At 46.9% G+C, this 24,515-nt stretch overlaps 1 protein-coding gene across 1 annotated transcript in view; it reads right to left on the bottom strand.

The window, feature by feature from the left end:
• cntnap3 (contactin associated protein family member 3) overlaps positions 1–24,515 on the bottom strand; it is a gene marked incomplete at both ends in the record, with an annotated part of 430,462 nt that overhangs the window by 265,471 nt on the left and 140,476 nt on the right. The window contains 4 exons of the mRNA XM_084312145.1: positions 7,980–8,123; positions 8,658–8,937; positions 14,195–14,341; positions 14,528–14,703. Of these exons, the coding sequence (XP_084168271.1) occupies positions 7,980–8,123; positions 8,658–8,937; positions 14,195–14,341; positions 14,528–14,703 (747 nt within the window). The remainder of the gene's footprint in view (positions 1–7,979; positions 8,124–8,657; positions 8,938–14,194; positions 14,342–14,527; positions 14,704–24,515) is intronic.

Raw genomic sequence — 24,515 nt, 5'->3', positions numbered from 1 at the left:
TGGCCCTACGCAAAAACCCAATTAACCTCTGGGGGAGGGTTTTGGAGTTGGCTTGTTAGTCCTCTTCCCACGCCTATTGTCTTCCAGGTGATGGATTGCAGCATCATACCACGTGAGGCCAGACAGGCTGAGGGTCGTGTACAAGCTGTCTCCGCACGTCAAGCCCAACCAACTCCTGCTACTGTGTATTGAAAGCTGCACTAGGCGAGCTAACCCTACCAGCAATGCAAGACAGACCGTTCCCGCCTACCTCCGGTCAATGGTCTCTAACTACACACCCTCAAGACCCCTATGCTCTGCATCTTCTGGCCGCCTCAGACCTACTCCTATCCAAGCTCCTGGAGGGTCATCAAAGAGAAGTCGCCTATTCTCAGTCATTGCCCAACAATGGTGGAATGAACTACCCACCCCAGTTAGGACAGCCGAAACAGGTCCAATCTTTCGCCGTTGACTAAAGACGCACTTCTTCAACCATTATCTGAATAAAAATAAATAAATAAATAAAAAAATATCTAACCCTAACTAACCGCACTGTCATGCACTTGTCCTAATAAACTAACCTACACTGTAGCACTCAACACTTTGATGAACATTGTTGCTCAGCTGATAGAGTTGTGCCCTTCCTGATGGCTTGTCGTACAGAACTTGTAAGTCGCTTTGGATACAAGCGTCAGCTAAATGACTAAATGTACAGTACTTTGCTGGAACGATTCATTTTGCATGTACGTCATACTGTATTACAGTACGTGTGTATGCGCGCACTGCGGGAGGTGGCCAGAAGCATGCAACTAGCCAACTACTATTATATTACTACTATATTAATACAGTCTATTCCACTATATAAGTGATGTATGATGACAATACATTTGATTCCTTTCTAATTTTGATCCATCGCAAAGCGCTCCAGCGCTTGAATATGGCCGGGGGATCCGCTCATATTCAATGCAGACCGACGGCTCTCGTATTATAATGAGCCCGCGAGGCGTGTCTCTGTATGCAAATGACTTGCGCGAGAACGCGCATCCAGTTTAGAATGAGTGGGATTCACCATTCAAAAAACCTGGGTAAGAACAGATTTGGACTTTAAGAACGGCTTGATGAATGTGGCGGTGGCTTTTCTTATTGTTCTCTTAACAGACAGGTAAGCAGGAATATAAGACAAATAATAAGAGAGTATTGTTGAATGAGGCCCATTGTCAGCCTCACACTTGTTGCAAAACAATACACACATTGATTTGCAAAACACTAAACACACTTGCATTACATTAGACACAGAATGTCAAATTACCACACATATGAGCCAATTGGTTAAACACAGACATCAGATTCACAAACACACCATTGCTTAATTGTAGATACACCAAGTGAATGAAGAGTGAAGTACTGTACACATAGAACGTGAAAATATACAATACATTCACCAAACACTACACCAGACAACCAATGATGCAGACTGATGAAAATATAAATTTTCTCTCCATTTACCCAAATCAGTCAACATGTCAACATGGAGAATCACAACAACAAAAATATCTTGCCAGATCCAGCTAGGCAAAGAGATAATGTCTAGTATTTTCTGTACTCTATTTAACTTGTTTCTATTTTTGTTTTGTTTTACTGCCATTTTAACCTGTACTGAATACAGTATTTTATGTTTGTCTGATATTTGCTGAGCTGTAGTAGCATGAAAACTGGGACATGTTTTGTTGTGATTCTCCATGTTGAAATGTTGACTGATTTGGTTATATGGAGAGAAGATTTATATTTTCATCAGTCTGCATCATTGATTTGGGTATATGGAGAGAAAATGTTTTTTTTTCATCAGTCTGCATCGTTGATTTGGGTATATGGAGATACATTAATTATATTTTCATCAGTCTACAGCATTGGTCTTGTGTTGTGTTTGGTGAATTTATTGTATATTTGCACATTCTCTGTGTACTTCACTTACAGTACTCTAATCACTGAGAAGTAGAATTGCTAAATGTGTTTTAGGTTAAGCACAGCAGTGTGTAACTGGTTCAAACAGAATTAAGTCATATGAAACGTGTGTTTCATATGGTAACTAAATGTAGTTTTTATAAATTAGTGTATAGTTTTGACAACAGTGTTTAATTTACCAAAGGATCTGAGGTGTTCTGATAATTGTGTGTGTGGTTGTGCTAATTGTGTGTAGTGTTTTGAAACACCAGGCCCTGTTTTCAAAATCGTGCTTAAGCAATTGAGAAAAAACTGTATTGTGTGTTTCATTATATACATATGTCTCAGTCTTCTCATAAAAAGATTATAAAATTTTTGGGTATTTTCCTGCATTTGGTCCGCTTTGCATTCACATCTCAAATGAACCGCAACAGGGTTCACTTGCAAGAGTGAATGAGCTTTCACACCACCCTAAACCAACCGGACTATCCGAGGAAAAAGCTTATTATAGTTTATCACAGTATCATGAGCATGTCTTTGTCAGTGGACACTGGACATGGGTATGGATGTCTCCAGGTGCTGCTGCGTTAAAGTGCACATCTTCAATACCTATCTGTACTACTTAAAAGCACAGTGCAGGACACACTCAAAGGTTATCGCACCTCAGAGATGGCAGTGGACATGTATGACCGGACAAAGGCCATATGTAATGGCCTTGGGATTGAGGAACATACTACCAACCAAAGGAGGAAGCAGAAAAGGATGGACGAGTATGTAGTTGAGTCATCTTGTGGCACAAGCTCAGACCTCAGCTCAGGAGATCAGCTGAGACAGAGACTGTTCTATCCAGTCCTCGGCAGAATGCTGCAAGAGCTTGAGAGCAGGTTCTCATGAGTTGGAGAACAACTTATGAGAGGCATACTGCATGTTATCCAGCCTCAGACCAGTTTATCTCAGTGGAATTGCTGCAATCCTCACCACACATTACAATATCCAACTACTGCCAGAGGAGATCACAGTTGCAAAGTGTTTCTTGGCCAGGACAGGCAGAGATGCAGTCCCTACTATCCAAAGTGTCTTTTCCCTCCTGGATGATAATAATAATAATAATGCAATTTTATTTATAAGGCGCCTTTCAGGACACTAAAAAGAAAAGTCTACAAATCGGTGAATGAAAGAATTATAGGATCAAATGAAAACTACTACTTACTAACAATGGATGTTTAAAAGTACTAAAAAACAACAGAAAATACCAGACGCTAACAAACATTCAGCACAGACAATGGGGATGTTGCCATAAAAAAAAAGAAAAAAAAAGAAAAAAAATTTAAAACAATTTTTCTTTCTTTTTTTCAGCTCCGGGGCTAGGTGAAAAACATCCGGGGCTGAAGCCCCGGAAGCCCAGGGCTAACAACGCCACTGCTTCCCACCACCTGAGCAGAGCAGTGATTTGTGGCGTGTCGTATTTTCCTGAGTGGTTGGGAGAAGCTGCTGAAGGCCACGCCCTGAACACAGGCTGCGCTTTTACTGTTCAATCTAGTGTGTGTGTGTGTGTGTGTGTGTGTGTGTGTGTGTGTGTGTGTGTGTGTGTGTGTGTGTGTGTGTGTGTGTGTGTGTGTGTGTGTGTGTGTGTGTGTGTGTGTGTGTGTATGTGTGTATGTGTGCATACAATGTGTGTGTGTGTGCGTGTGTGTGTGTGTGTGTGTGTGTGTGTGTGTGTGTGTGTACAATATGTGTGCATGCAAGTGTGTGTGTGTACATAGTATGTGTGCATGTGTGTGTGTGTGTGTGTATGTGTGCATGTCTGTGTATGTTGTGTGTGTGTGTGTATGTTGTGTGTGTGTGTGCAGTAGGTTACATCACTAAATGTAATAAAATGCACCTACATAATAGAGGATGGAGGAGGAAGCAGAGGAGCAGGAAATCAGAGGTGAGGAGGGGCATAGATAGAGAGGAGGGGCAGAGAGAGAGGAGGGAGAGATGAGGGACAGATGAGGGAGATAGGAGGGACATAGGAGGGAGAGGGGAGGGGCAGTGATAGAGGAGGAGGGAGGAGGGAGAGAGGAGGGAGAGAAGAGGGGCAGAGAGAGATAGGAGGGATAGAGGAGGGGCAGAGAGAGAGGAGGGGCAGAGAGATAGGAGGGAGAGTAGGGAGATAGGAGGGAGATATGAGGAGAGAGGAGGGGCAGTGATAGAGGAGGAGAGAAGAGGGGAAGATGAGGGAGAGAAGAGGGGCAGATAGAGATGAGGGAGAGAGGAGGGGCAGAGAGAGGAGGGAGAGAGGATGGGCAGAGAGAGAGGAGGGATAGAGGAGGGACAGAGAGATGAGGGTTAGAGGAGGGAGAGAGGGGCAGATATAGAGGAGGGAGAGATGGGCAGATAGAGAGGAGAGAGAGGAGGGAGAGAGAATGGGGCAGATAGAGGAGGGAGAGATGAGGGGCAGAGGGATAAGAGGGAGAGAGGAGGGCAGAGATAGATGAGGGAGAGAGGAGGGAGAGAGGAGGGGCAGATAGCGAGGAGGAGATATGAGGGAGAGAGGAGGGAGAGATGAGGGGCAGAGAGAGAGGAGGGAGAGATGAGGGAGAGAGGAGGGGCAGATAGAGAGGAGGATAGAGGAGGGAGAGAGGAGGGAGATAGGAGGGGCAGAGAGAGATGAGGGGCGGAGAGAGAGGAGGGAGAGAGGAGGGAGATAGGAGGGGCAGCGAGAGAGGAGGGAGAGAGGAGGGAGAGAGGAGGGAGAGATGAGGGACAGAGAGAGAGGAGGGAGAGAGAGGAGGGGCAGAGATAGGAGAGAGAGAGGAGGAAAGAAGAGGAGCTGTGAGAGAGGAGGAGTGAGGGGAGAGAGGAGGGAGAGAGGAGGAGCAGTGAGAGAGAAGGGGGGAGGAGGAGTAGTGAGAGAGGATGGAGAGAGGAGAGAATGGAGGTGAGGAGCGATCGGAGAAAAGCAGGTAACAGAAGGAACGACAGAGGAGAAAACAGAGTGGGAAGAGAAGGAAGGAAGAAAAGAACAGGTGGAAAGAAAGTGGAAAAAGAAGGACAGGCTCAAGTTTCTCAAGTTTCTTTATTAGTTGTCATACAGAAGTACAGAATACTTTTATACAAAATGCTTCTTTCTGTTACGCTCCAGAGACTGTGCTAGGCAAAAATAGATAAGTATAAAATAAGTATAGCAAGTATAAAATAGAAGTCAAGTACGTAGACAAAAGTGCTATATATACAATGCTCAATGTAGAGTAGAAGTAACTGAGTTACCATACAATATAGTATATGTTCCTCAAAGTGGGGGGCGCGCCCCCCAGGTGGGGCACAGAAGCATGACAGGGGGGGCCTTGATATTTATTAATTTTTTTTACTTTTTTTTTATTTTATTTTTTTATTACAGAAAATTATCACTAAAGTGCTATCTGTTGCAGCTGCACTGTTCTCCATGAAAATACCATTTCTCAAAATCTGAAAACATTATTTAATAAAACACAGAAAAGGATCACCAAGTTAAAAGTAAAAAAAAACCTTTACAGACAACATTGAGACAAAGCTTCCTGACACATCTCCATCCAAACTCTTGGAAGAACTCTTTGAAATCTCATCTGATACCACCTAGAGAGCTAGTTTCAGAGTGTGGTGCTGAGTACCAAGTATCTCATGATGCAGCAGTTAAGGTGTTGATACCATTCAGCACCACATACAGTATCTGTGTGAAGCTGGCTTTTCATCCATGACAGCTCTGAAAACAAAATATAGGGCCAATTTGAAAGGTCACGATATTGGTGTTATTTCAATCAATTTAAACATGGCCCATTTCATGACTATTTTGTTGGGGCGAGGGGGGGGGGGGGGTGGGGGGGGGGGGGGGGGCAAAATATTTTGGTCCGCCAAAGGGGGGCCTGACAGAAAAAGTTTGAGAAGCACTGCAATATACTATACAGTGCAAAGCAGAGGTGGGATGAGGTACAATTTAGGTACAATTTACAGTAAGGTGTAATGAGGTATGGGTTGTAGTGCAAATTCTTTACCAATAAATATAAAGTGTGCTTAGGTGTTCTAAAGTGGTTAAAGTGGGTGCTGCAGTGAGTTGTTTGTTTAAAGTGCATGTGTATGTCTGTGCTGTGAGTGCATTTGATGGTTGTTACATAGTGTTATTGTTCGTTGAGCATCCTGATGTCCTGGGGATAGAAGCTTCTTCTGAGTCTCTCTGTACTTGCCATGAGACTCCAGTATCGCTTTTCTGACCGCAGCAGTTCAAAGAGGCAGTTGTTTGGGTAGCTGGAGTCTTTGATAATTCTCTTAGCCTTGCCCATGCACCGCTTGGTGCAAATGCCCTGGAGAGTGGGAAGCCCCCCTCCAATTGTGCGTTCGGCTGAACGGGCCACTCTCTGTAGTCTGCTACGGTCTTGTGCGGTGCTATTCCCAAACCAGGAGGTGATATTGCCTGTCAGGATACTCTCTATTGTGCATGAGTAGAAGTTCTTAAGGATCTTCTGACTGACTTGGAACTTCCTTAGGCGCGTGAGGAAGTAGAGGCGTTGCCGTGCCTTCTTCACAACAACTGTAGTCCCTGACCCCCGACCTCCTAAAGTCCACAATCATCTCCTTTGTTTTGCTGATGTTCAGGGAGAGGCTGTTCTCTTGACACCATCCCGCTAGAACCTTGACCTCCTCCAGGTAGGCCCTCTCGTCGTTTGCAGAGATCAGGCCCACCACTACTGTGTCGTCAGCAAATTTGATGATTATGTTGTTGCTCCACTGTGCCACACAGTCATGTGTGTACAGGGAGTAGAGGAGGGGACTCAGAACACAGCCCTGGGGGGCCCCTATGTTGAGAGTGATGGATGAGGAGGTGCAGTTGCCTGCTCTCACCACCTGGGGTCTGCCCGTCAGGAAGTCCAAGACCCACTGGCAGAGGTCATAGTTCAAGCCCAGGTCCCTGAGCTTGGCTATGAGTTTGGAGGGGACTATGGTATTGAATGCTGAGCTGTAGTCGATGAACAGCATTCTCACATAGTTCCCCTGCCTCTTGTCCAGGTGTGATGCTGCTGTGTGCAGCACATGGGCTATGGCGTCCTCCGTGGACCTGTTGGGGCGGTATGCAAATTGCAGGGGGTCCAGGTTGATGAGGAGGGATGTAGCCCTTTACTAGCTTCTCAAAGCACTTCATGGCTATGGAGGTGAGAGCTACAGGGCGGTAGTCGTTGAGGCAAGCAGGCTTGGATTTTTTGGGTACAGGGATAATAGTGGACTTCTTCAGACAGGTGGGGATGACAGTCTGTTCCAAGGACAGGTTAAATATGTCAGTGAATACCAGGGCCAGTTGGTCGGGAAATACTTTTAGGACGCGGCCGGGGATACAGTCCGGTCCAGCTGCCTTCCTGATATTCACTTTCTTAAAGGTCCTCCTCACCTCATGTTCTGTTACCCTGAACACTGAGTCTCCATCAGCAGTGTCCCCCCCCCTCCATTGCAGTGGTTTGTAGGCTGGTGCTGTTATTCCCAGCCTCAAACCTTGCATAGAAGGTATTGAGATCATTTGCTAAGGAGATGTCACTGTTCAGCTTGATGGAGGTGCCTTTGTAATCTGTCATCGTTCTGAGGCCCTGCCACATAGCTCTAGAGTCAGCCTGTTCATATTGAAGTTAAATTGTATCCCTGTAGCGCCTCTTTGCCTCTATTACTACTCTCCTGACGTTGCATCTCGCCACCTTGTGGTCATTCATGTTGCCTGCCACAAGCCCGGCGTTGTAGGCTGAGGTGCGCGCTTTCAGAGCCTCACGGACGGATTTGTCTACCCAGGGCTTTTGGTTTGGGTAAACTCTAATTGTGGTAGTGGGGATTGTTTCTTCCACCAAAGTACAAACAAAGTCCAGCACTGTCTCCGTGTAGTCATTAATGTTATCTGTGTTATCTCGGAACACCCCCCAGCCTGTACATTCAAGTGCAGCCTGTAGCGTTTCCTCTGATTCCAGACATCATCATATTGACAAGTCCTACATAACATTCACGAAATAACTAACATAACATGTTAACTTTAGAAAGTAAACGTCATGCACAAATTACACTCTTACCACCGAAGAAGAGGTGACTTCCTGTGGTAACAGGAAATGAGGGGCTGGCCTGAGCTCGTTCCTCTTTATCCACAGCGACGGTCAGACGACCCGGCCTGGCACTCAGCTCAACAGAGTGCCACTGGCCGTCATTCAGACCTGAACCTGAGCGTGCACACACACACACACACACACACACACACACACACACACACACACACACACACACACACACACACACACACACACACACACACACACACACACACACACACACACACACACACACACACACACACACACACACACACACACACACATTTTTATAAATTATCCTAGAAAATCAACCAAAATAAAAAAAAATCTTTTAGTTCTTGTGTTGATTCTTGGACATTCTGTGTTACTGAGCTACAATGAGCTAAAGCAGGACCCGACCAGCCTTGTGGAACTACCGTAGACAAGGTTATGTTTGGGGTTAGACCAGCCTTGTGGAACTACCATAGACAAGGTTATGTTTGGGGTTAGACCAGCCTTGTGGAACTACCATAGACAAGGTTATGTTTGGGGTTAGACCAGCCTTGTGGAACTACCATAGAGAAGGTTATGTTTGGGGTTAGACCAGCCTTGTGGAACTACCATAGACAAGGTTATGTTTGGGGTTAGACCAGCCTTGTGGAACAGAGTTAGGGTTAGACTGACCTGCGCTCAGCTCCAGCAGGGCCCTGCCAGCTTTTATCTGGAGGTGGAGCCTGGCCTCACTCAGGTACAACCAGAGCACGCCCCCCTGCTGGAGGAGGTCAAAGGTCAACAGCAGCCCTGCCTTGTTCCATGTCCTGAACTGGAACCCCACAGACACGGCCCCTGATGATGATGATGATGATGATGATGCCGTCCCCCTCGGCAACTGAAGGAAGCTCTGGGAGCTGGTGAAGGTCACGGCGACCGAAACCAACTCTGCACAAGAAAAGGTCATGTTGCCCTGAGAGAAAGAGAGAGATGGGATATGGGACAGTGAGAGAGCGAGAGAGAGAGAGAGAGAGAGAGAGAGAGAGAGAGAGAGAGAGAGAGAGAGAGAGAGAGAGAGAGAGAGAGAGAGAGAGAGAGAGAGAGAGAGAGAGAGAGAGAGAGAGAGAGAGAGAGAGATAGAGAGAGAGGGAGACATTGAGAGAAAGAGGGGGGAGAGGGGGAGAGGGGTGGGGGTGTGGGACAGTGAGTGAGAAATGATCATGTAGAAAGGGGAAATATGTATTAATATTAATATTGTTCGTTAATGTTAATTGTTCAACCTCATCAGCTATTCTAGGACACTGGTATTACCATATTTAAAGCAGCCCTGCTTAGAATACACTTCAACAAATTAGAATGGTATCAATGTCACATAGTCGCATTCTGAGGTCAGAGCCTGGAGAGAAGGGAGATAATGTGTGTGTGTGTGTGTGTGTGTGTGTGTGTGTGTGTGTGTGTGTGTGTGTGTGTGTGTGTGTGTGTGTGTGTGTGTGTGTGTGTGTGTGTGTGTGTGTGTGTGTGTGTGTGTGTGTGTGTGTGTGTGTGCGTGCGTGCGTACGTGTGTGATGTGTCCAATAAACTGGACGTCTCTATTGCAGCCCATTGTCCTGAGTAGTAATAACAGCAGGTCTAGTGCTGAGGCTGAACCAGTGATAAATTACTCTGCACAGATTCCTATACAGAGGAAACAATAAAGGTTATTCAAAGGTCAGCATGCTGTCTTTATAACTGATCTCTGCAACACAATACTAGATCAGTCTTTATAACTGATCTCTGCAACACAACACTAGATCAGTCTTTATAACTGATCTCTGCAACACAACACTAGATCAGTCTTTATAACTGATCTCTGCAACACAATATTTGATCAGTCTTTATAACTGATCTCTGCAACACAATACTAGATCAGTCTTCATAACTGATCTCTGCAACACAATACTAGATCAGTCTTCATAACTGATCTCTGCAACACAATACTAGATCAGTCTTTATAACAGATCTCTGCAACACAACACTAGATCAGTCTTTATAACTGATCTCTGCAACACAATATTACATCAGTCTTTATAACTGATCTATGCAACACAATACCAGTCGTTATAACTAGGGATGCTCGATATTGGCTTTTTTACCGATACCGATATACCGATACCGATATACACTAGATCAGTCTTTATAACAGGAGTTTAGTGATGGGGGCTGGCCGGGGTCCTTCGGGGCGCATGCGGGGGGCTCATGTTCGACTCCGGGGGAGGTTTGGTTGGAGCCTATGGCGCCTGTGGCTTAGACTGGACCTTTCATGTGCCTTCCCCGGAGTTGGGTATTGGTCTCTTGCGTGTGCTTTGGTGGGTTTTTGGTTGGTCTTCAGCGTTGGGCTCCCTCGGTTCGCTGACTGGTTTTGGGGTTCCTTGCGTGGGGGGCTCGATGTGGCTTCTGCTGTGTTCTGGAGTGTCCCGGGGGTCCCGGTGTCGTCTCGGACCGTCCCGACCCTGCATGTCTTCTCGTTTTGGCCGCTGTTGTGTCTGTCTGCTTGAGTGTGTGGAGTCGTGTCTCCTTTGGCGTGGCTGCGGGTCCTGGGGTGCGTGGCCTGTCATTCCTCTGTGGAGTTTGGGGGTGAGGGCATGATGTTCGCTGGTTTTCCTTGTGGTGGCGGAAGCGCCGGGGCTGGGGTAGATGGAGCGGCCCGTGGGGTTGGCATTCCCATCGCCGTGCATGGCGGTGTGAGTGGCGGACGGGCTGTTTGTGTTTTCCTTTGGTCATGGCGTGCTTTATCGGGGGGTGTCTTGGATGGGGATGTGGTAGGGATTGATGTGTGAGGTGTTCGGGGGACTGACTGTTCCGGGGGGGTTCACATGCCTTCGAGTGACATTATACGCTCTCTCATTGACGGAACACTGTGTGAGAAGAGCATTTATGCAGGTGAACACCAGGAAGGCTGCTGGCCCAGATGGAATAACAGGACGCATACTTAAGTCCTGTGCTAACCAGCTAGCCACTGTGTTCACCACCATATTTAATCTATCCCTGGCGGAGTCAGTTGTCCCTGCCTGCTTCAAGATGTCTACCATTATCCCGGTAGCAAAGAAATCCTCCCCAACAGGTCTCAATGACTACAGACTGGTGGCACTCACCTCTGTTGCCATGAAATGTTTCGAGAGGCTGGTTAAGGATCACATTTGTGCCTCCCTCCCCAGTTATATGGACCCTATGCAATTTGCATACAGGCCAAACAGGTCCACTGATGATGCGGTCTCCCAAGTATTGCACAGCACCCTCTCTCACCTAAACCGCCAGAAGGGGGGCTATGTGAGACTGTTGTTCATTGACTACAGCTTAGCGTTCAACACCATAGTCCCCACCAGACTGGTGGACAAGCTGATCGAGCTGGGTCTGAGCTCTGCTCTGAGCGCCTGGATACTGGACTTTCTGATTGAAAGGCCCCAGGCGGTCAGGGTGGGGGGTCAGACCTCCAACACCATCACCCTGAGCATCGGGTCCCCCCAGGGCTGTGTTCTGAGCCCCCTGCTGTACTCACTATACACACATGACCGTGTGGCCAAGTTCAGCTCCAACTCCATAGTGAAGTTTGCGGACGACACAGTGGTGGTGGTGGGGCTGATCTCGGACAACGACGAGAAGGCCTACGGGGAGGAGGTTGAGGTACTGGAATGCTGGTGCCAGGACAACAGCCTGCCAATGAACAACGGTAAAACCAAGGAGCTGATCGTGGATTTTAGGAGAAGACAGCAGGGGACACACACACCACTGAGGATAAACGGGGCCACCATGGACAGGGTGAGCAGCTTCAAGTACCTGGGGGTCCACATCTCAGAGGATCTGACATGGACAACACACATAGACTCAGTAGTAAAAAAGGCGAAGCAGCGCCTCTACCACCTGAGACAGTTAAGGAAGTTCAGAGTATCTGGGAAGATACTCCAGTCCTTCTACTCCGGAGCATCTTGACTGGAAACATCACTGCCTGGTATGGAAACAGCACGGCACAGGACAAGAAGGCCCTACAGAGAGTGGTACGCTCAGCCGAGCGTACCATGGGTATTGCACTACCACCCCTGCAGGTCCTATATAGGTGCAAATTCAGAGCCTGCAGAATAATGAAAGACCCTCACCACCCCAACAACAGCCTGTTCAAGCTGCTGCGGTCAGGCAAACGCCTGCGAACACCAGCAACTAGGACATAGAGACTTCAGCTCAGCTTCTTCCCCCAGGCCATCAGAGCCTTGAACACTGAACTCTCCACACACAAGCACACATGAGCACACACACAACACAATGACTGAACAACAACCCTAAAGCAAACAACACACACATGCATACGTACAGGCACATGCAAACACACACACACACACACACACACACGCACACACACATGCAAACCCAATTGCAAACACACACACACAGCCAACATGTCACAAGCCAAAATGTGGTTTGTCAAGAGTTGGTTCTCACAGGTACACACGCCACACACACACACACACACACACACACACACACACACACACACACACACACACACACACACACACACACACACACACACACACACACACACACACACACACTGACATATGGTCTTTCATATATCAGATGAATGCTTCAGAAAATCCCTCCTCACATACATCCTTTCATCCCCTTCCTCATCCCTTCCTCCGCCCCTCCTTCATCCCCTCCTTCAGCCCCTCACAGCAACATGGCGTCTGCTCCTCCCTGTGATGCTCTTCCACAGCCGACACTAAACAACCCATCCAGTAATCCAAGGAGAGACCCCGCTACTGGCTCTTCAGGTCTGTGGTTCTCAGCCTCCTCTTTCATTTCCTTCTGGTCTATCCTTTCTCCTCGTCACTCCTCCATCCTCACCTCCTCACTTTGGACTTCCTTTCAGGCATCTCTTCCCTCAAAAGAAATACAGCGCATCACTCTGCTCCTGTCAAACTATCTCCTGGCAGACAGATGCACCAAACAGCAGCCACTAGCCCTCCTCAGCCACTAGCCTCCTCAGCCACTGGCTCCTCCTCCTCAGCCACTAGCCCTCCTCGGCCACCTCAATCATGCTGTTCACATACTCCCACAAGCAAAACCTTCCTATCCAACCAGTTAAACCAAAGCAACTGCCGTCCTCTCTCTTGAAGGAAATCAATGATTTTCATTTGGTTATAACATATATATATATTAGTTTAAACGTGTTAAACTCTAAACACTGAGACAGACTCTGTGTGTGTGTGTTGAACTTAGAGACTGTAAGAGACACAGACAGAGTGTGGAAGAGATAAGAAATGGCAGAGAGAGAGACTCAAGGTCACTCCAAGAGATGGAGAGAGAGTGTTCATTTTAAGCCATAGCAGCGTTTGATTGGGTCAAAGGTGACCAGCGGCCGCCGTCGCTTAGTGATGAGAGTAGATAGGACAGCGTTGCTATGGCTAACAGCCATTGCTAGGGAAAATACTTTATAGCTGTGAGTTCTTCCGGTTCCAGTCAGACGAAGTGTGTTGGATAGCAAGTGAGACAGCGAGACAGGAGCTGACAGCAGCTCTCGGATGAGGGTTGGGAGGGGGGAAGGGAAAACCCTGACCACGAGGAAAGCTAGCTACCGGCTTCCAGGACAGGCTTCGGCTAGGAAAAATATCACGTTTTCGAGTTGATTATTTTGCCCGGATGCATCAACGGGGTAAGACAGTGTGACAGACAGTAAGATAACCATCACCAAGCAACTACACAACGCAGAGGAACGGCAGATGGCGGGTTGATAAGGCTGAAACACTGATATCCTTCAAACAAGATATAGTTGTCCTGGACGATGTGTCTGTTACAACAAGTATTGTTGTGGAATGGTATTTCCTTCTTCTATAACGATCACCCAACATGTGACATAATGTAAACTATCTTGCCATCACAGTAACATGTTGGTCCTTCTGTTATCATGTTAACATAGTGATATTCTATAGCTAACACACTGTAAACTATCTTACCATCACAGTAAAATGTTGGTCCTTCTGTTATCATGTTAACATAGTGATATTCTATAGCTAACACAATGTAAACTATCTTACCATCACAGTAACATGTTGGTCCTTCTTTTATCATGTTAACATAGTGATATTCTATAGCTAACACACTGTAAATTATCTTACCATCACAGTAACATGTTGGTCCTTCTGTTATCATGTTAACATAGTGCTATTCTATAGCTAACACACTGTAAAGTATCTTACCATCACAGTAACATGTTGGTCCTTCTGTTTAGCCATGTTTATCAGGTTGAGGTTGTTGTACAGCATGTTTTCCAGGCAGCCATGGAAGTTCCTCTTGGAGATGACTGGTCTCTGAGAGCCGTGGCCAAGGGCAGCTCCTACACTCAACTGGATGAGGAAAACAAACATGCACATACACACACACACATACACATACACGCACACACATACACACAAAACCCAAAAATATATCTTTCCTTGTGGCCATCTGCTGTGATAGAGGTCTCAATATTAAAGAGATTAAATAAGCTGATTTTGACTGTATGTCTGTATAGGTGTGTCTATCCAACCCACCTGCTTCAGGTCCCAGTGACTGAGTTCTGCTGGGATCTGGACCTGCTGTGTGCTTCTATCCACACTGAGGTTGAGCTGAGCACCAATACGCTCCACTGATACATGGTGCCAGTGCTGGTCGTCTAACAGACTGCCCAGGGACACAAGACGCTGTCTGTCAGGGGAGGAACTCTGACCTGGAGGAGGAGGAATAGGAAGAGGAGGATGAGGAGGAAGATGTGAATGAGGAGGATGGAGGAGGTGAAGGAGGAGGAGCAGGAGGAGGGATGATGAAGAGGAGGAAGATGATGCAGAGGAGGATGATGATGAGTAAGATGAGGAAAAGGAAGATGAGGAAGAGGAGGATGAGGTGAAGGATGAGGAAGATGAGGAGGATGAGGAAGATGACGAGGAATATGAAGAGGAGGAAGAGGAGGATGAGGTGAAAGAGGAGGATGATGGAGAAAAGGAGGAAGCGGAGAAGGAGAACATGGAGGAGGAAATGGAGGACATTTTGCATTGTTTTATTGCTGCCGCTAGCAGCTTGTACAGGTTGTAGGTTAGTCAGTCTGTAGATCTGTCAGTCTGTCCCAACGTTTTCAAGATGTTGTTTGAGAGTGAGGAGGACACACTATAATAATAATAATAATAATAATAATAATAATAATAATAATAATAATAATAATAATAATAATAATAATAATAATAATAATAATAATAATAATAATAATAATAATAATAATAATAATAATAATAATACATTTCATTTGTAATGCACCCTACCTTCCTGAGAATCTCAGAGTCATACATAGTTAAAAAGAATAAAATAAAAATAGATATATAAAAAAGGAGAACACATAGCAGAACAACATTTGATAAGACATAAAAACGAACTTTTTTTATATAGATATATAAAAAAAGAAGGCTGTGCCGGAGCGGAGGGAGCGTGAGGAGGACTGGGGGGTGAGGAGTTCCTTGAGGTAGGCAGGGGCACCACCGTGTACGCACTGGTGAGTGAGGAGGGAGACCTTGTACTCGATCCTGTGTTCCACGGGGAGCCAGTGAAGTGATCTGAGGGTGGGGGTGATGTGGTCATGTTTGCGCACCCTCATCAGGATCCTAGCAGCGCTATTCTGGATGGTTTGCAGTTTTTGAATGCTTTTACTAGGGATCCCGATGAGGAGTGCATTGCAATAGTCCAGCCTGGAGGAGACGAAGGCGTGGATGAGTTTCTCAGAATCTGCCAGGGTGAGTGAGGAACATAGTTTAGTGATGTTTCTGAGGTGAAAGAAAGATGTTGTATGTAGTGTAGTGTTGGGCAGTAATGCGTTACAGTAATAACATTACTTTTCCCAGTAACGAGTAGTGTAATGAATTACTAACTAAATTCCAGTAATAATATTATAATGATAATAATATAACCTCATCAAAAAAACGTGTTACTCAATTACTTCGATTTTGTCAAGATCACAAAATGATGACTACAATGATCAAAACATCACTGCATTTCACTGCTGTGCCAGAGACTGTTCAGAGTGCAACTCTGAGTGTAATTCATCATGTGAGCTGGCTGACACCCCTCCCACATTAGGAGACCAGCGACACATCAAAATGTGCTTCTTCCAAGCAACCGTGGAGTCTGTCTGTGGATCATGGACCCTGAAGCCCACCCTGCAGAAGTCTCTGGACGGATGCTACACTAGAATGCTGCGTGTGGTGCTGAACATCGACCAGAACGAGCACGTAACCAACAAGCATCTGTACGGGGGGCTACCAAGGCTGAGTGACAAGGTGGCATCCAAAATGATGAAACTTGCAGGAAAACTGCCGCAGACACCAGGAACTTCCGGCTAGCAAGCTAGTGCTCTGGGAGCCAACACACGGGCGCCGACCAAGAGGACATCCCATGCTAAAATACGTGGACGTACTGAGGAAGGACGCAGGAGTGGAGAGCTCTACGGAACTGGCCGGATGTATGGAGGACCGGGATGATTGGAATCTCTGCAGGCGAACTCGTCTGAGGATGACCAAATTAATGATCTCACAGTGAATGAATAGGGATAGTGCCAGTGTGAAGGTCCCTATTCAGTGTTGAGGTGTGCTACCCTGATGTGATCGTTCACACAGAGGCGCACAGGCAAATGTATGTTGTACAATGGTTTGACAATAATAATGGACACAATTATGGGGGGTGTAATGAAAGTAATGTAATGAGTAATGTAAAAAGGTACTGGTCCCAGATGAGTAACAAGGAATATAATATAACTTTTTTTGTGTAATGAGCCCGGTCATCAGTTGCTCAGTATTATTTAACGCAACCTTCTGTCATTTCATATCTCTGTAGCATGAGTGTATCTCATAAATTCATCAGATTTGCCCTTGACATCTTCTATTCCCAGGCACTGGGAGGCAGGAAAAGGGAACCAACAACACCAGTCCTCACAGCAGGAATGAGGTGTAACGTAGATGTTGACCAGGCAGCTGTGATTTCAGACAGAGATCTGCAGCTCATCTTTGCGGCTTCACAAGTTGCCGTGGTCCAGGGAAGCAACATACAGTAGTTCTCCTCATTGAGCTGATTGTGCCACAGGTTCATGGATCTCTGCCCACCTGGCAGCTTAGTGCAGAGAAACTGGTTGGAGAACCCAGCCACCAGTGTTGTAGGACTCGAGTCCAGGACTGATTTGCAGGACTCGTGACTCGACTTGGACTTGAGCACTGATGACTCGGACATGGACTCGAGCATTGACTGCATTCGGACTCGGAAGGTGCAGACGAGGACTCGGACTTGTTATAAATAATAATATTTTTTATTTGTTTTGTAATAGGCCCTAATCATTTGGCATAAGATATTGATGGCTAGTGAATTTAGCTATTGCGTCACACAGTAAATAAACTCCCATTGAAATGGTGACCGCTGTGTCATTTATGTTTAATAATGTAGACCTTTTTTTATTTGTATATCACCTCGGACTCAACCTTGATGACTTGGACTCGACCTAGGGTAATGGGGACTCGACTCAGACTCGACTCTGGCTCTTCTTTGGTGACTCGGACTTGGACTCGGACTCGAACACTGGGGACTCGGACTCGACTCGGACTTGAGATTTAGTGACTCGACTACAACACTGCCAGACACGCTGTGGGAGTTGGAGAGGCATTGTCAGTACTCTGACAGCACCAATCCTGCGGGACCTAGAAGTGGGGGAGAAAAGGTGCAGAAAGCAGCAATGTTAGGTGAGCTGGGGGACAGTCTGAACCCGAGGGGCACGTGTCTGTTCTGTAGGTAGCGATGCCACAGCGGTGTTGGGGCCTGCTAACAGCGGGTGTGGAAGTGATCACTGGAATTCACTGTTGAGTCTCCTCGAGGTGCCTTGGGTCAAATCCAATGAAAGATCTGCACCACGGGGTACCTGCTTGATAACTCCGCCGGGACCAAAGGGGTATGAATAACACCATATCCTGGGTGTCGGTGGCTGCAGCACAAGGGCACGTGTGAAGATGCAACAGGCAGAGTCCTTGCAGGTAATGACACCTACTTGGGGAGACAAAGTGAATACCTACTTGTACATCATACTAGTTACTGTAAATTTACCTGTACATGAATACTAGCCCACTGAAAAGATAAGACATCCCAGACAGCTTGTTAAGGCTAAATATGTTCATCATCTCAGTCTCACACAGGGAAACGCACACCAAGGTCACCCTCTCTTGTCTCATTAGAGATGACTGTATATGGCATAGCAGCGTGGGGAGACAAAGTGAAGAAAAAAGAATACAGCAAAAAGACAGCGGGACATATTTAATGATAGATGAACACCAGCAGGTCTAAATTAGTCCATCCATCTCTGCCTTCCCTTAAGGGGAGATTTTCCTTTAGAAGAACTTGTCAAAATGAGCTTTTTTTGCTTTATCTTTGCTCCCATGTACCCAATGTAGTGGTTAAGCCAATTCCCTTCCTGGTCGCTGCCCCACTGATGGTCTGGGGAAGGTGTAGACTAAGTAAGTACTGTAAGTAAAACTTTATTTTTATAGCACCCTTCTCAGCACGAGTACTTCACAGCATTTTTAAAACATCAGTGAAAATACGATAAATAAAACATGTGAAGAGAAGAAAAAACATTCAAATGAGCTAAAACACCAGAATAGACAAAAAAAATTGAAAAAAAGACACGAACAGAGAGACAGAGTTTAAAAAGCCTGCCTGTAGAAGTAGGTTTTTAGCTACTTCTAGGTTTTAAAAACGAGCTCTGAGGGAGTGGTAGACTACCACACGCCTCCTCCGATACATGTGGAGTAGCCCGGCGCTTCTTTTCACCTGACAGAGTTTCACTTGGCAGACCATAACAGCCCAAACCCAGCGAGCGTGAGACGCTTCACTTTCGCTCCCATGTTAACGGGCGTCGCTGTTCATACCGGCCGCATGTGGGCGGGCGACTCGCCTAGGCAGTGAATTTTTTCGCTTTGTTTGGATACAGAGGCGTGTGCCACGTGCATTTTCACAGAAATACACTCAATATCTGCATTATTACCAGACATATAGATGTTGTTCAACCAGCTAATGTATCTGTATCTTTCCCAATACAAATAAACCATATTACTATACTTTTTCAGGAGTACAGTCACACTGATTTCATCATTCTAAAATTAATTCTAACATTCTAATTAATTAGATAATAACTGGTAAAACATGCAAAATGGACAATAGAACACTGGAACTGGAAATCTTAAAAAAATCTTCAAACAGGGACTGACTTCGCATATAGACTAGGCATTTACAACTTTCGCCCGCTCTGAAGCCGGACTCGGTGTGGACGGCCACGCGTGCTGTTCTCGGGGTCCCGGCAGCCTAAATATTAAAGGCAACCAACTTGTGTCTAACCACGCCCAACTTGCGTCTAGCCACGGCCCCGCGGCGACGCGGCAGCAGCAGAGCGGAGCGGCCGAGCAGAGCTCGCCGCGGAGCTCCGTCGCGGCAGCATTATATGCCAGTAACCGCCCCTTATTCAGTATCCAGAACTAGCTCAATTGGCAAGGCTGCATGGCTGTGGATCCTACGGCTCGTTGCTGGCTAGTTCGATTCCCTTCAATTTTTTTTTTTTTTTTTTTTTAACGTGCATTCGCATTCTTTCGCCGTTAAGTTTAGGCATAACTTTAAGCATTGTTTCGGAGTTGGTTAAGGTTAGGCATTGTTTCGGAGTTGCTTAAGGTTAGAAGGGTTAAGTTTAGGCGCTGTTAAGGAGCTGGTTAAGGTTAGAGTTTGACTTAGAGAATGGCAATATTTTTTAACGTGCATTCATTTCGCCGGTTAAGTTTAGGCATTGTTTCGGAGTTGGTTAAGGTTAGGCATTGTTTCGGAGTTGCTTAAGGTTAGAAGGGTTAAGTTTAGGCGCTGTTAAGGAGCTGGTTAAGGTTAGAGTTTGACTTAGAGAATGGCAATAGACAGCCTATTTCCGCGCTGCAGCGCGAGGCAATAGACAGCCTATTTCCGCGCTGCCGCTCTCTCGCGCTGCCGTGGTCACATGGGCGTATTGGCCAATCAGAGAAACGCTAAACACAAGTTGGTTGCCTAAAATATTCACGCGTCCCGGCATAATGCACATGGAGGTTCATGCTATCTCCCCCAGAATCCCCCCCCTGCTGAACAAGTGCCCGACCGATATGTAGGGATCACTACTGTGGGAGACAAGACCCCCTTCCCCCCTCTCTCTTTGATCTCTCTCACCCATATGTCCTTACTACCCTCATCCATCCCCCCATTCCTTCCCCCCTTACACAACCTTTCCATACAGATCCAGCACTAAAAAATCAAACCTCTACTGCGCCTCTACCACTCCTCCACCACTCCACTCCAAACGGATTTTGTGACTCCTATTGTTCTGGACCGGGCCAGATTTCACACCTCCACTGCCTCCCACAGGCTGGGGAGATTTTCATCTTAAATTTGTATTCGTCCTAAACGCCCCAGCTCCATCCGATTCCTTAGCTTTTTTCACTGTTTACTAATCATGCATTGCAACACTAATATATGGGCAGCACCCCAAGTCAGACTGCCCCGAACCCACTTATTAAAAATGATCTTGGGGGTCTGAGGGCAATAGCCCCCGACCCACTCTCTGGGAGAGCACTTCAGTCAAGTACCCCCCCTTTGTTCTCTTGGGGGTCAGCTCAGTCACCCCCGAAATATAACACCTGAGTGCTAGTTCTAAAGTGGTAGAGGGGTGGTACAGGAGCAGTAGAAGGGAACTGAATCTGGAGTGCTGCATCTGTATGTCCTCAAATATGTCACATTCCTTTGACCCCCACCCTTTCCAGTTTTGTATAAAGATGGTTAAAGATCCAGTGAGGAGTCTCTCTTCCCGGGTGTCCAAGCTAAACACTATGTTGAGAGTCATCCAGCCTAACTCTGAATATTTCGTATTGATACTTTGATTGAGGTAATACATCGTATTAACCAGGTCTCTTTTGACAGAGTAAGTTATTAGCTTCGGCTATTTTCCACCACACTAGCAATGACCAGAAGTCACACCCCACCGGCTTCCTACCCATGAACACTGCCAAGCCAGAGGGCCACAGCTGTGCCATGCTGGTTAAAAAAAAATACCAAATCAAATGCGTACCTTTGACTGTCTGTTTTCTTGGAATCTGCACAGCTAAACATAGTTTGTTTATACGTCTGAAGGGAGCATGTCTATGTTCCCCGGGTCCTACATTTACATTTAGTCATTTAGCTGACGCTTTTATCCAAAGCGACTTACAAGTTCTGTACGACAAGACATCAAGAAGGGTACAATGTTTATCAAAGTGTTGCATGTTACAGTGTAGGTTAGTTTATTAGGACAAGTGCATGGCAGTAAGGTTAGATTTTTTTTTTTTTTTATTATCATTTCAGATAATGGTTGAAGAAGTGAGTCTTTAGTTGACGCGAAAGATTGGACGGGATTCGGCTGTCCTAACTGGGATGGGTAATTCATTCCACCATTGTGGGGCAAGGACTGAGAATAGGCGGCTTCTCTTTGATGACCCTCCGGGAGCTTGGATAGGAGTAGGTCTGAGGCGGCCAGAAGATGCAGAGCGTAGGGGTCTTGAGGGTGTGTAGTTAGAGAACATTGACCGGAGGTAGGCGGGAGCGGTTCCCTTTGCCGCACGGTATGCTAGGTCGAGGGCCTTGAAGCGGATACGTGCAGCAATGGGGAGCCAGTGCAGGTCCCTAAGAAGTGGGGTGACATGGGCCGACTTCGGTAGGTTTGAGATCAGGCGGGCCGCTGCGTTTTGAATGAGTTGAAGAGGCTTGGTGGCAGTGGCCGGGAGGCCAGCTAGCAGTGCAGTAGTCGAAGCGGGAGATGACTGTTGATTGGACGAGGAGTTGGGTGGCTTCTTTTGTCAGGAAGGGGCGTATCCTTCTGATGTTGCTCAGGAGGAATCTGCAGGTTCTGGTTGTCGCTGCGATGTGAGCAGAGAAGTTCAACTGGTCGTCGAGGACTGGTCCTATGTTCCCCGGGTTCTATGTTCCCCGCCCGCGATAAAAATGGTCCTATGTTCCCCGGGTTCTATATTCCCCGCTCCCGCTACCCACTCCCGAAAATGCGACGAGTTGTGTGAGGGCCGACCATGTCAGCTTGTTCTCAAATGTACACGACTAAAAAAGGGTCAGATGTTCCCCGCTACTCCCGAAAAAGCAACATAGTTGTGTGAGGGTGTAGATAGATGGTGCAACATGTGAAACTGATGATGGCGCCGCCCCGTTCGGCTGCCTCTCTGTTCGCTCCGTCGAGACTGTGTTTACTTTTGTTAATATTTATAGTTTTTAGAGTTTTGTGCGTACCAACTGTTGGTGCATTTAATGTATATGACCGTCAGTCACTCATAGACATTGGATTACGGGAACTGGATTACTCGCTGGATCAGCTTTCCGAACCACATCAATGGCCGGAAGAAATCCTCCGGAGACTAGGACCAGACCCTTTGTTCCCAGAGCCCAGGAAAAGACGTCGAGGAAAGAGGGCTGGGATCCGAAACAGGCTGAGATCCAGACGACACCGTACACCACTTCCCAGTATATTGCTAGCCAATGTACAATCAATAGACAATAAACTGGATGACATCCGAGCAAGGATTCAATATCAAAGAGACGTTAGGGACTGCAATGTCCTTTGCTTCACCGAAACATGGCTAACACCGGAGGTTCCAGATCACGCGATTCAACCAGCGGATCACTTCTTTATCCATAGGAAGGATCGGACACAATCAGAGTCCGGTAAACAACGTGGTGGAGGTATTGCCTTCATGTTTAACAAAAATTGGAGTGATCCAACGAATGTGAAGGAATTATCCAACCACTGCTCCCCAGAACTGGAATATATAACCATCAAGTGTCGTCCTTTCTTCCTCCTGAGGGAGTTAACGGCGATCGTCCTGGTCGGAGTGTATATTCCACCGCAAGCCAACAACAACGCCGCGCTCTCCAGACTCCACGACGAGGTAAATAGTATACAAGCGACGAACGTTAACGCCGCCATTTTAGTACTGGGAGATTTCAATAGCGCCAATCTGAGAAAGGTATTGCCTGATTTCTACCAGCATGTGACTTGCAACACCAGAGGCGGTAACATCCTAGATCACTGTTACACGCAATTTAAAGGTGGCTACAAGGCTCATTCTGATAGTGGCTTTGGCAAGTCAGATCACGCATCCATTTTCCTTACACCAAAGTACAGACAAAGAATTAAAAGTACTCCCGTAGTCTCGCGAGAGGTGCAGAAATGGGATGTGACGTCAGAGGATACGATCCGGTCAGTGTTTCACAACACAGACTGGATTGTATTCCGCGACACAGATAACATTAATGCCTACACGGAGACAGTGCTGGACTATGTCTGTACTAGGGTGAAAGAAACAATCCCCACTACCAAAATGAAAGTTTACCCAAATCAAAAACCCTGGGTAGACAAATCCGTCCGTGAAGCTCTGAGAGAGCGCACCAAAGCATACAATGACGGCCTAGTGGCAGGCAACATGAATGACCACAAGGTGGCGCGACACAACGTAAGGAGGACAGTGTCAGAGGCCAAACGGCGCTACAGGGATAAAATTGAACTCCAGTTTGAACAAGCTGACTCTAGAGCTATGTGGCAGGGGCTCAAAACGATGACAGACTACAAAGGCGCCTCCCTCAAACTGAACAGTGACATCTCCTTAGCAAACGACCTCAATACCTTCTATGCGAGGTTTGATGCTGGTAATAACAACACCAGCTCACAAGCCTCGGCAATGGGGGGGGGGGGGGGGGGTCGGCTGCTGATGGAGGCGCAGTGTTCAGGGTAACAGAGCATGAGGTGAGGCGGACCTTTAAAAAAGTGAATATCAGGAAGGCAGCAGGTCCGGACGGCATCCCCGGCCGCGTCCTAAAAGTCTGTGCCGACCAACTGGCCCCAGTATTCACTGACATATTTAACCTGTCCTTAGAACAGGCTGTCATCCCCACCTGCCTGAAGAAGTCCACTATTATCCCTGTACCCAAAAAATCCAAGCCTGCTTGCCTCAACGACTACCGCCCTGTAGCTCTCACCTCCATAGCCATGAAGTGCTTTGAGAAGCTAGTAAAGGGCTACATCTGCTCCTCCCTCCCCATCAACATGGACCCCCTGCAATTTGCATACCGCCCCAACAGGTCCACGGAGGACGCCATATCCCATGTGCTGCACACAGCAGCATCACACCTGGACAAGAGGCAGGGGAACTATGTGAGAATGCTATTCATCGACTACAGCTCGGCATTCAATACCATAGTCCCCTCCATACTCATAGCCAAGCTCAGGGACCTGGGCTTGGGCTATGACCTCTGCCAGTGGGTCCTGGACTTCCTGACTGGCAGACCCCAGGTGGTGAGAGCAGGCAACTGCACCTCCTCATCCATCACCCTCAACATAGGGGCCCCCCAGGGCTGTGTTCTGAGTCCCCTCCTCTACTCCCTGTACACACACGACTGTGTGGCTCAGCGGAGTAGCAA

This window comes from Notolepis coatsorum (assembly GCF_963971535.1).
Source record: "Notolepis coatsorum genome assembly, chromosome: 4".
In the NCBI taxonomy this organism is placed as follows: domain Eukaryota; kingdom Metazoa; phylum Chordata; class Actinopteri; order Aulopiformes; family Paralepididae; genus Notolepis; species Notolepis coatsorum.
This window is presented reverse-complemented; position numbering and strand designations above follow the sequence as displayed.